Raw genomic sequence first — 13306 nt, 5'->3', positions numbered from 1 at the left:
CCATAGTTTGTAGACTCTCTATAGCTTTCAATAAATAATATAAACTGTTATTGGGTTATTTTTACTGCAGAATAAATTTTTGGCCTAAATTTATGAAGAACGATTATTTATTTGCAAAATTTTATAACAAAAACTAATAAAAAAAATGTTTTTCCAAAATTTTCAGTATATTTTTGTTCATATAAAAAAAAAAAAAAAACCCAGTGGTGATTAAATACCACCAAAAGAAAGCTCTATCGATTTCAAAAAAAGATACAATTTTAATTTGAGTACAGTGTTTGGGTACATGAAAATGAAGGTGGCATAGGTGTTAAAGTGGTTGTAAACCCTTTTTGTTGATATTTACCTATAGGTAAGCCTAGAATAAGGCTTACCTATAGGTAGTGGAAATATCTCCTAAACGTGCGCCTTTTAGGAGATATTTCACTTGTAGTGCGCCAATGTCATCAACGGCGCATGCGCTGTGAAGAGACGGACTACCGTGCCATTTCTTCCCCCAGCATGTGCCGTGACTGACGTCACGCGACTCCGGCCGTTCACAGAGCCAGAGTCTGTGGCCCCGGAAGGAAGAGGGATGAACATGGATGTGGGGACAGCGCGGGCTTCGTTTGCAGGTAAGTGTTGTATAATGGACTAGTATGTGATGCATACTAGCCCATTATGCTTTTCATTTGAAGGCCTTGCGGGGAGCAAAAGAGGAAGTAAAACCCATCGGAAATGAGGGTGCTGTAATAGTAACTATTCTTTTTTGTGCTGATGAACTAATATCAAAACTAGTGAATATGACAAAGAATGTGTTCTGTTTTTAGGTCACCCCAAAACAAAAGCCTTTATTACACATGGGGGAACTAATGGAATATATGAAGCCATTTATCATGGTGTTCCTATGGTTGGAATGCCACTCTTTGCTGACCAGCCAGATAATATGATCCATATGAAGACAAAAGGCATGGCAGTTATAGTTGACATAAACAAAATACAAAGCCAGGACCTGGTTGACGCAGTGAACACAGTCATCAACAATACAACGTAAGACATTTTTATTATTCCTTTGTAATAATCTATACACATCCATTACTTAATGGCCCTGTAATCTGTTTTTCATAAATTTGTTTATTACTGTGTTTTTCTGCCTTCTTATAGCATTCCCTATGAGCTTCTAAACCTATCCTTTTCTCCCACACTTCTGTTTGTTTGGAACGAGCAGTGCACATTAGTTGTGGTCATGTGCTTTGCTCTGTGCACACTACAAATACCATACCTAGTGCATCTTGGGAGTGAGAAAGAGAAGGTGGCTATGCTCCAACTCACAGTGAGACCATGGAAAACAAATGTAGCCCTCTAACCAGGACCGTCTTTAAGGCAGGGCAAAAGGGGCAGCTGCCCTGGGCCCTGTCATTGTTGTGGGGCCCAAAGCAGCTGCCTCATACTTGCCAACCATTCCAGTTTAAATTCCCTTGTCCCTCAAAGTTTTAGTCCTGTGCTGTGTTCCGATACCTCAGTTTGAAATGCTGCTACTAATGCTGCTCAGCTCTGCCCTATTATTGTGTACGGATGACTCACCTGCAGACCCTGTGTTTACATGTAAATAACCGTCATTCATATGTATATAGCGGCAACATTCATATGTAAATAGCTGAGTCCGGCAGCATTGATATGTGAATAGAAGTGGCATTCATATATATCATGCCCCCTGCAGTGAGGAAAAGACGTGTTGTAACCTATACCAACCAGTGAGCAGTATTACTGTACAGTAATCTCTAGCAACCAATCAACAAGCAGAAATCATGTGCTATAACCTCTAGCAACTAATTAGTGAGCCCAGTCAGTAAGCAGTAATGATATGCTGTAACCTCTGGCAACCAATCGCAATCACTGCCTAAGCCGATACAGTAAACTGATTTTAAGTCTAGCTGCTATTTATTTTATGTCTCAGAGAAGGTGGAGAATGAAATTGCATGGGGGGCCCCAAGAAAATTTTTGCCCCAGGTCCAATCAATATTAAAGACCGCCCTACCTCTAACATTAAGTTGAAAAGTTGAATCACAGCAGCAGCAAAATTTATTTAGAAAATTTGAAGGCGACCGTGAGCAACAGAAGGTACTTTTTTGAGTTAAAAATATATACAGTATCTCACAAAAGTGAGTACACCCCTCACATTTTTTCTAAATATTTTATTATATCTTTTCATGTGACAACACTGAAGAAATTACACTTTTCTACAATGTAAAGTAGTGAGTGTACAGCTTGTACAACAGTGTAAATTTGCCATCCCCTCAAAATAAAAATAACTCAATACACAGCCATTGTGTAATAACAGCACATAGTAAACACAAAAACACTGGTTAGGTACATATTTAACCCTTTGATCGCCCATATGTTTAACCTCCCCAAGCCCCCAGGGCTTTCTTCATAATGTCCAAGTATGCACAGCTTATGTGCACATTATGGCAAATTTTCCTGCCAAATCGTTCTCCTCTAGTGGTGCAACAACCAAGATCTTCCTCATTGCTCTGTTGCCACCACTGATATCTTTGCTCTATATTCTTCCAAGCCTGGCATCAACAACCATCCTCATTGGCTGTCCCTAAAAATTATATAACTACTACACATGTGCACAGGAGTTGAATCATCCTGGCAACCATGACCTGCCAAGATTGTACAGGTAGAAAAGGAGCACATACAGAATATCTTCTGTACTTAATGTCTGTCCGCTACCTTTAGTCATGCTTTGACCATTGGTTCACACCTATGCTTTTTTAGTGCATTTGCAGAAATGAACCACAGGTCATTTAACATGGTTTCCTATGGATCTAGTTCACATCTGTGCATTTTGAGCCAGTGCTTTTCTTGGAAAGGGTTCCCGCAGCAGAATGAGTTTTGATTTAATAAACTTCATTGGACCCACACCAAAAACGCAAGTGTTGCGATTTTGATGCGTTTTGCTTTTTTTTTGCTAATTGGAAAGTATGAAAATTCTATCCATGAAGTGCGACAAAGTTGCATCAAAGTAGTGCAGGAACCTTTGTGTCCAAAGACGTATGCTAGGGTTAGGGTTAAGGGCTAGGGTTAGAGTTAAAGGTTAGGGTTAAATGTTAAGGTTAGGGCTAGGGTTAGGGTTAAATGTTAGGGTTAGGATTAAATGTTAGGGTTAGAGTTAGATTTAGGGTTTAGCGGTAACTGTTAGGGTTAGCAGTAATTGTACTGCTAACCCTAATAATTACCGCTAACCCTAACCCTTAGTCCTAACCCTAGCCTTTATCTCTAACCCTAACATGTGACTCTGGACACATAAATGTTCCTGCACTACTTTAATGCGACTTTAGTGTTACTTGAGTGCCAGAGAGTGTAAAGTTGCATCAAGGTCGCACTCAATGAAAAGAACTGTCATATTTTCCTATCAGCCAAAAACACAACAAAAATGCATCAACTGCAACCTGCATAGATCTGAACTTGGCTTAAAGCTTTCATTCACTCCCCAAATTCTCTTGGATGAGATTATTGGATGAGAAATTAACAGGATGGTACGAGTACTTTTCTGCCTCAAGACAAGAAGTCTAAGGAACCCCATTGAAAGACTGCAACTTTTTTAGTAGTTTAGGTCATTCAGAATTGGAAGCAAGCTCTTTGCCTCCTCTATTTTTGAAAGCTAATAGTTATGGGTTACAAGACAAAGTATCTTTTCCCACATTGCATTGTTTTTTTCTTTTACTTTTCCTTTGCATCAGTGTGAGGGGAACATTAGAATCTTGTGGCACTTTGACTTAGTATGGTTTCAGCCACTAGAGTGTTCACCAAACTGTTGATTCTAACATTGCTTAGACTACAGGGGATTACTATTGTGGGTTATCTGGAGAAGCTGTTACTGCCTACTCCTGTGGACCAAAGAGGGGTCACTATTCCAGATCAATGTGCTGGAGCGTTGGGTGATCTGATTATTGCTATTCGCTGGACAGATCTTCTATCACAAAGACCCATCTACAGTACCATCCTTTACAGTCGCTTGTTGTAACAGCAAGGCCATTGAAAGACAGATGTTAAGAGATGGAGCCTGTTTTAGGCGGTCATACTGATCCTGCTTAAGGCCCGTATGTTCACCTCTCACATGATCTATTATCACGTCTGCACACCAATCCTTCTTTGCTTGGTGTTTGTCCTTATGCCGCGTACACACGACCAGACTTTTCGAGGGACTAGTTCCGACGGTCTTTCCGACGGACTTTCGGCGGAGTTCCGACGGACTTTCCGAATGAACGGATTTGGCCACACACAATCACGCCAAAGTCCAACGGATTTGACGTGATGACGTACAACTGGACTAAAATAAGGAAGTTCATAGCCAGTAGCTAATAGCTGCCCTAGCGTCCGTTTTTGTCTGTCGGACTAGCATACACACGAACGGATTTCTCGGTCCGGCAGAGTTCCGGTGCGAAAATGTAAAACATGTTCTATTTCTAAAGTCCGCTGGATTTTTGGCAAGCAAAGGTCCGATGGAGCCCACACACGATCGAATTGTTCCGACGGACTCATTCCGTCGGACCTTTGCTGTCAAAAAGTCCGGTCGTGTGTATGTGACATTAAAGGATCATTCTTGCTGTTTGTCTATAGTCAGACCATTCTTCAGTGGGGTGTAAATTTGGCTCCAGTCACCATTAAGAGCCAGGTTTTAGCACTGGCTCTCCTTTTTCAGTTTTCCATTGGCTTTTTCTCTTGTCTGCACACTTCATTAAGGGTACGGTACATGCCACTCCTCCAGCTAAACTACATTTCATGCTGTGAGGCTTCAATCTGGTACTTTTAGTACTTTAGAAACTTCTGTTTACTCTTTCTTAGTAGGCTGCCTTTTTAGCCATGTGGCTTTATCTACCACTATTTCTCATTGAATTGACCAGACGATAGTTTAAGCATATTCTCTCACTTCGAGAACCTTGTTTTCTAGTAAACTCGCCCTATAAGAGTGAGGAGTGCATCAGAGGCCTTTCGCCATGAGGCATCAATTTCTCAGATTTTTTATGTGACCACTTGATTGTGGCTGTTGCAACATCTTCAGGTGCTAGCTTTGGATGTAAATTCTTTCCGGCGGCAGTCTGATCGTCCCTGCCTTTTAGGAAGATCTTCTCTATGTTCAGTTTGTTCTTTTTTTTTTCTCGAGGCCTATTAAGCACTGTTTTGGGATGTCCAAGTAATTAAGCTCTGACTTCTGATGAAGAAAGAGAAAATAGTATTTTTGTAATCACTGTAAAAATATTTTCTCTGCATGCATTGGATGACTGGCAACTGCCTCTCTGGTTTGTTAACTGCTGATGTGTTTTTGATTTTTTGTCCTGCTTCATACCTAACTTTATTTTGCTAGCAATGTAAAGGGTTTGGCCACCAGCAGGGGCACTCCTTTTTTTTTTTTTTTAAACTAGTGTCATATTCCTGCAGATGACACTGTAGCTACCAAACCCAGTAGTTCAGTAGTTAATATTCAAGATCTGAGCTTTGTCCTTCAGAATACATAGAAAAAGATTTTTTTTCTGCGTACAAAATTCCTGATTTTTATTTGCAGTAATCGCATATGAATGATTGCAGATGCGCCATATGAATGATTGCAGACGCACCATCATAGTGCCTTCTTTTTCAAGTTAAAGGGCTCATTTACATGAGTGCTATGACCTGTACAGAGTGAATGAGCAGCTTGTTTAAATGGCTGGAGGCACTTGGAGCTGCCTGTAGGTGGTCCATTTTTTCTCTATGATGCAGTAGCTGTATCCTCATAGCTGTACCTCCTAATGTGACAGGGTGCAAGCACAGGTGAATACCTCCAAACACGCAATGTCTCCAATCGGAGCTGCTCGCCCACCCCTGCACACCTGTTACATTAGGATAAGTGGTTGTGTCCATACAGCCACTATGTGTCCATAAAGAAGCATGGGTACTTTGCACACAGATCCAGGCAGCTCCAGATACATAAGCAATTAGTTTATCCACTGCTTGGGCCGCAATGCCCATGCGAATGAACCCTATATCCATTAAACACTTTGTTGAATCTAGGGCTGAAACGGTTAATCGATATTATCGATAATAATCGATAATGAAAATCGTTGTCAACGATTTTCATTATTGATTAGTTGGTCTGCACCATGTGATCCGCGGAGCGGGCCGCGGCCTTAGGAAAGACTGCGGCTTCGGCCTAGCTTCGGAGCTGGCGGCCATCTTGGTACACCCGGCGGCGGCGAGCTGTGTGCTGACGTCACCCCCAGCGCGGCGTTCAGCCTGTCAGCCCAAGTGAATGAATTCTGGAGGAGTCACGGAGTTCTTCTGTCCCCGCACATCCCCCGTGGCTGGACTACCGGTCAGTTCTCCCTGCTGTCTGTCAGTGTTGTTGTACAGTGCAGGATGAGTTCCTCAGTCCTCACATTGCTGGGGTCTGTGTATCGGGGGAGGGGGATTACTCTAACATTAACCCTTTCCATACAGCCTGCCTTGTCAAGTAGCAGATTGAATAAAGTTCAGCCCTCAGAGACTTCACATCTTTCCTCCAACTTTCCTAAAAAGTCCTGACTTCTTCTGTCCCCGCACATCCCCCGTCCTCTTCTTCTGTCCCCGCACATCCCCCGTCCTCTTCCTCTGCCCCCGCACATCCCCCGTCCTCTTCTTCTGTCCCCGCACATCCCCCGTCCTCTTCCTCTGCCCCCGCACATCCCCCGTCCTCTTCTTCTGTCCCCGCACATCCCCTGTCCTCTTCTTCTGTCCCCGCACATCCCTGTCCTCTTCTTCTGTCCCCACACATCCCCGTCCTCTTCTTCTGTCCCCGCACATCCCCCGTCCTCTTCTTCTGTCCCCTGCACATCCCCCGTCCTCTTCTTCTGCCCCCGCACATCCCCCGTCCTCTTCTTCTGTCCCCGCACATCCCCGTCCTCTTCTTCTGTCCCCGTCCTCTTCCTCTGCCCCCGCACATCCCCCGTCCTCTTCTTCTGTCCTTGCACATCCCCGTCCTCTTCTTCTGTCCCCGCACATCCCCCATCCTCTTCTTCTGTCCCCGCACATCCCCCGTCCTCTTCTTCTGTCCCCACACATCCCCGTCCTCTTCTTCTGTCCCCGCACATCCCCGTCCTCTTCTTCTGTCCCCGCACATCCCCCGTCCTCTTCTTCTGTCCCCGCACATCCCCGTCCTCTTCTTCTGTCCCCGCACATCCCCCGTCCTCTTCTTCTGTCCCCGCACATCCCCCGTCCTCTTCTTCTGTCCCCGCACATCCCCCGTCCTCTTCTTCTGTCCCCGCACATCCCCCGTCCTCTTCTTCTGCCCCCGCACATCCCCCGTCCTCTTCCTCTGCCCCCGCACATCCCCCGTCCTCTTCTTCTGTCCCCGCACATCCCCCGTCCTCTTCTTCTGTCCCCGCACATCCCCCGTCCTCTTCCTCTGCCCCTGCACATCCCCCGTCCTCTTCTCCTGTCCCCGCACATCCCCCGTCCTCTTCTTCTGTCCCCGCACATCCCCTGTCCTCTTCTTCTGTCCCCGCACATCCCCCCTCCTCTTCTTCTGTCCCCGCACATCCCCCGTCCTCTTCCTCTGCCCCCGCACATCCCCCGTCCTCTTCCTCTGTCCCCGCACATCCCCCGTCCTCTTCCTCTGTCCCCGCACATCCCCCGTCCTCTTCCTCTGTCCCCGCACATCCCCCGTCCTCTTCCTCTGTCCCCGCACATCCCCGCTTTCCAGCGCTGCTGTGATTGGAGGTTGGGCTCTGCACATGCGTGCATCCATCTCCCGGCTTCGGGGTGCCCTTCGCTCCATTTGGAGGAGTCGGCCGAGTCACGTGTGGCGGGTCTGGACTGAGACTCCGCCCCACACCACCCCGGCACACCGAGGAGGAGCCGCTGTCACCTTGAAGGGGTGAGAAACCCCAGACACCGGAGGGGGGGGGGAGGGGAGCACTGAGAGGAGGTGGGGCAGTGACACCATGTGAGAGGGGAGGAATGTGTGTGTGCACGTATATATATATATATATATATATATATATATATTTCTCCCCCCCCCCCCCTTTTTTTTTTTATCCGATTAATCGATGAATCGAAAAAATAATCGGCCGATTAATCGATTATGAAAATAATCGTTAGTTGCAGCCCTAGTTGAATCACCAATCAAAAATAACCATTTTAATAAATGGGATAAGTTCCCAACAGGAACAAGTATAAAAGTGTCTTTAACTGTCTTTTCAATGATTAATCTGTTTCTAATCATTACTGTTATGCAATTGTGATATTTATTGCAAATATGGGTCAATTTCAGGTATAAAGAAAATGCCTTGAGGATATCGCGTATCCATCATGACCAGCCAGTTAAACCGCTAGACAGAGCCGTTTTTTGGATAGAGTTTGTCATGCGTCACAAAGGAGCGAAGCATTTGCGTCCAGCTTCACATGATTTAACCTGGTATCAGTACCACTGCTTGGATGTCATTGGAGTCCTGCTGGTCTGCCTTTTCACTATTCTTTACATCACTGTCAAGATCTTCTTATTCCTTTGCAGAAAATGCCGTCCAACCAAGAGAAAACAGAAAAAGCACTGACAGGATGAGTAGTACTTTGTATCTAGAAAATAGTGGTTCAATTTCTATTTTTTTTTAACTATCATTAATAAAAGCCTAGCGCAAAAGATAGGTTAATTTTATTTTTAAAGCTACATTTTTACTACTGTCAAGCATTATGCAAATGTATATGAAGGACTACTGTAGTAAATCTACCAAACTGTCTAAGGGTGTCCACTCACAATTGGTATTACTGGATTACTTTTTTGGGGGACTCTGATGGAGTCATATCTATGCACAAGTTCCAAGGTGCTAGGTGACACAGAGAGTATAAATAGTGTAAGCAACCAGGTGATTCAGTCCATCAACCTCTACTCTTAAAATGGAAGTAAACCCTTCTATTGTTTTCAGTCAAGGAAGCCGCCATCTTGGCCTCTAATAATTCTTCAACTTCCATAATGCTGCACATGTGATCAGTTATGACACCAGCCATTGGATGGTTTGAAAGTTTGGTTGAGAGCACAACCAATGTGAACATTAGCATTTACGGCATACCGGGAATGTAAGTGTTTTTTGAAACTGGGTTTACTCCCGCTTTAAGTAGAATATCAGATCTGGGTTGACTGGGCTGTTAAAGTACACCTGTAATGAGAGAAATATTGGACTGACATTACTGACCTTGTTCTAAAAATGCTAGTTACCCGGATGTCTCTGGCCTCAATACTTTGAATGAGCCAGGAATACCATGCAGCTAGTCAAGTGAAAAAAAAGTCATAACCCCAGGTCCTAATACTTGTTCTATGTCAGTGACCCATAATAAAGGCTTACGATCAGAATCGTAGCCACTTAAATATTATTTTTAAAATGAGACAAAACAATAGCATCCTACTCATTTGCTCAGTACAGGCTACCTTATTCCTCATTCACATGGGTGTATTACAGAATACAAGGGCTGTGTTTGCCCACACAGATGCAAAGGTGTTTTTGTGCCTTCCCATGCGTGAAGTCCCATTTATATCAGTTGGGAAACAACGGTTGCTACCAATTTGACAGCTGTGTACGTGTAGGGCCCTGAACGCACACTCTCTGTACTTGGGACTGTGCACCTGCACAACTGTCAATTTGGAAGCAGCAGCTGTGTCCGTGCAGTTGCTGTGTCCTAATTAACATAAATTGGCCTGCCTGAATAGGGATGCACAGAATACCTGTGCATCCTCTTAGTGCAGGCAAACATGGCCCTCGCATGGATGTTCGCTGTAATACGCCCATGCAAATGAGGCCTTAGGGCCAGTGTTGACAGGCTTTGGGATTGTTTTAACGCCATTCATTTGACAAGCTTCTCGGATCATTCAGAAAGTGCATTTGACCTGCAGTTGAATTTGTTCTGATCTGCATTTGACTTGCTTCAAGCAAGTTTATAATTCCAAAAACCTTTAAGGGAATGGAAAACCCATCTTATGCAAATAAAAGCCCCTCAACAAAGGTAATCTGTTATGAGATAAAGCAGGCTGCCATTGCCGAACTCCCCTATGCTAGCTGCCTGTCTGTCTTGCTGCTCTTTTGCTTGGATGCTATCTGCATCACTAACCCCAAACAACAACACAGATCAGGAATTCCACCTCCACTTGCTGAATAATTGTCAGAAAGTTAAAGCATTACAACCATTGGATAAGAACAAACAGTTAACTGCCATTTTCAGAATGTGGTTGGTAATGACTGCCCACATATGACAGCTATGACAGGTTTCTTTTGTATAGAATTACTGTTTTGATCTCCCTATATTTAAAACAATAATCTAGTACATACAAAAATGATAATGTCAGTGACTTACAATATCTTTTTTTTTATCTGTCACACCATTTTAATCGCTTCAATAGCATTACGTCAGAAATCTCATCTGCATTTTTGTTTAGGTTCATGTCATCAGAAAGTGTTAGCCCTTGTACACACGGTCGGACATTCCGACAACAAAATCCGTTGCATTTTGTCCAACGGATTTTGATTGAAATTGGTGTTGCATACTCACGATCGGACAAAGTTGTCTGAAAATCCAATCGTTCGTAACGTGATGACGTAATTTAGTTACGACGGGACTACGTTCAGGCTAGTAGCCAATAGCTTTGGTCTAGGAATTTGATCTGAGCATGTGTGGCACTTTGTCCGATCGGAATTCTCTAAAAACAATCGGACAAAGTTCGATCGAATCATGTTATCGGAAAAATTTTATATCCAGCTCTCAAACTTTGTTGGTGGGACATTCCGACGGAAAAAGTCAGATGAAGCCCACACTCGGTCAGATTATCCGACAACGCGTTCCGATTGGACGTTTTCCGTCGGAATGTCCGACCGTGTGTACAAGGGCTTAGAATGGACCTAGCTTCAGAGATATGCTAAGTAATGTGTAAGCCCTCTAATACAGGCTTCTGTATGTGAAAACAATGTATATAGAAAATGTTTACAAATTATTTAAGATTTCACCAAACTTCAAGCAGCTTTTTTTGAAGCCTTCATGCATATCACTGGATCAAGATCGGGGTCAGGTGTGTATTTTTGGTGGGGCGAGTGCAAGGGAAGCTGCATGCAGAAGGTTTTAAACCACTTTAAAGCAAACTAGAAGCAGAAATAAAACCTCCTATCCTTTACAACAAAGCTGCCATCTTAGCCTTTTAGCCCCCATCAAATCATTCTCTGCAGCTATTACCTTTTGTACCACCACCCCCTCCCTTTAGAATGTAAGTTCTACAAGCAGGGCCCTCCTGTACCTTTTGTATTGTACTGTAATTGTGTTGTCCCCCCCATACATTGTAAAGCGCTGAGTAAACTGGCGCTATATAAATCGTGTATAATAATAATAATCTGCAGTTGTCATGGTGTTGCACATGTGATTAGTTATTTGACGACCTGATAGATCTGGCTGAGAGCACAAGCATCTGGTATCATTTATGGCATGATTTGAATGTAATGGTTTTGAGAAACAGTTAAATCCATGTTTTTTGTTTTGATTTAGGTTCTATTATGGGGATTTTAAACACAAAACCTATTGGGAGTATGATTAAAAAGTACTAATGCGCTTCACCTCACTAATAATGAATGTGTAGAAAGAAACGAACTAAAAAACGTGTATAATAAAAATATATGTATAAATATGTATAAATGTGTGGAAGCAGCCAGCAAAGAAATAGTGATCTCTGCACCAAAGGAGTAATAAGTAAAATAAATTGCGGCGCTACCAAAAAATCAAATGAAAAAATGCAATATATCAAAACACATAAAGTACAAAAAAATATATATAGTGCAAAAAAAGTGTATCCACCTCACTTAAATAATAAAAGTGCAATGTAGGGCAATATATAGCATCTAGTAAAATGATAAATGTGCATACATAATCAAACAATCATGCATGAAGTGATAACATAATCCAAAAATGCAAAAAAAGGGTTGCTAAATAACATGTGCAAACAATGCAATAATAAATAGTGCTCAGGCACTGTATGCAAGCAAAAGCAGATCCATCCTTATCCGTCCAGCAAATAATATGCCCCTGTACACATACGATTAATCCTTTCCCGGGTACTTCAAATAGATCCCAGTATAGCAGGCGGTACATAAAGCATGGAATAAAAGGACAGGGGGGCTCTCATGTGTAGTATTCAATAAAAACACTTTAATAACGTAACACAATCGAAACTTCAGCTCCTTCCCTAGGGAAGGAGCTGTGGTGTTACACTCATCACTTCCGGTCGCGGCCGAGACCGGAAGTTTCGATTGTGTTACGTTATTCGCTGTTTTCTACTTGAATGTAAGTGAAGATTTTCGTTATTAAAGTGTTTTTATTGAATACTACACATGAGAGCCCCCCTGTCCTTTTATTCCATGCTTTATGTACCGCCTGCTATACTGGGATCTATTTGAAGTACCCGGGAAAGGATTAATCGTATGTGTACAGGGGCATATTATTTGCTGGACGGATAAGGATGGATCTGCTTTTGCTTGCATACAGTGCCTGTATACTAAGCATTTGAGGTGAGAGGCTGGGGGAAACTGGTGATGCACAAGCTTTGCACTGAAGCTAGTCGTTGGACAGTCACGTGTTTGAAAGTCACCTTTTATCTTGTGCATGGACTTTGTTATATGCTCACGAAGCAATTGCATGGACTTTTTTTGAGGAGCACTATTTATTATTGCATTGTTTGCACATGTTATTTAGCAACCCTTTTTTTGCATTTTTGGATTATGTTATCACTTCATGCATGATTGTTTGATTATGTATGCACATTTATCATTTTACTAGATGCTATATATTGCCCTACATTGCACTTTTATTATTTAAGTGAGGTGGATACACTTTTTTTGCACTATATATATTTTTTTGCACTTTATGTGTTTTGATATATTGCATTTTTTCATTTGATTTTTTGGTAGCGCCGCAATTTATTTTACTTATTAAACCTATTGGGAGTGTTGTCACTTTAATGTGACCCTGTCAGGGAGTTTAAAATTTTATTTTATTTTTTTACATCTGCCATACCATGTGAACAAAGCAGTTTTATATTTGCCTCGTCTGGTGGCCTGTGTGCTGAAACATTGCTGTCCTAAAATAGATTTAGTTCAGGTGTGTCCATAGCATGTCCCCCACAATGGCTGCTCTGATTTCTCCTGTCAACCTCTAGTCAAAGCATGACACAGTAGATACAGAGGGGATGTCGGGAGGAACCATAGCGGCAGACACTGTTCCATACAACTGGAAGTGTGGTAGAGTATCAGTGCATGGAACTCTGCAAGAGAACAAAGTTTCC

The 13306-nt window shown here is 42.9% G+C and overlaps 1 protein-coding gene across 6 annotated transcripts in view; it reads left to right on the top strand.

Annotated features, from left to right (window-relative positions):
* Window positions 1–11365, top strand: part of LOC143974757 (UDP-glucuronosyltransferase 2A2-like) — a 183998-nt gene extending 172633 nt beyond the window's left edge. For all 6 annotated transcript variants that reach the window (XM_077476466.1, XM_077476468.1, XM_077476467.1 and 3 more), the window contains 2 exons: window positions 810–1029; window positions 8273–11365. In XM_077476466.1, coding sequence (XP_077332592.1) covers window positions 810–1029; window positions 8273–8552 — 500 coding nt within the window. In that variant the 3' untranslated portion in view covers window positions 8553–11365. The remainder of the gene's footprint in view (window positions 1–809; window positions 1030–8272) is intronic.
* Window positions 11366–13306: the final 1941 nt, after the last annotated feature.

This window comes from Lithobates pipiens, unplaced genomic scaffold (genome assembly GCF_037356315.1).
Source record: "Lithobates pipiens isolate NorthernLeopardFrog02 unplaced genomic scaffold, aLitPip1_a1.2 Scaffold_13, whole genome shotgun sequence".
Lineage (NCBI taxonomy): Eukaryota > Metazoa > Chordata > Amphibia > Anura > Ranidae > Lithobates > Lithobates pipiens.
The sequence above is the reverse complement of the archived record's forward strand: the minus strand, read 5'-3'. Positions and strand labels throughout refer to the sequence as shown.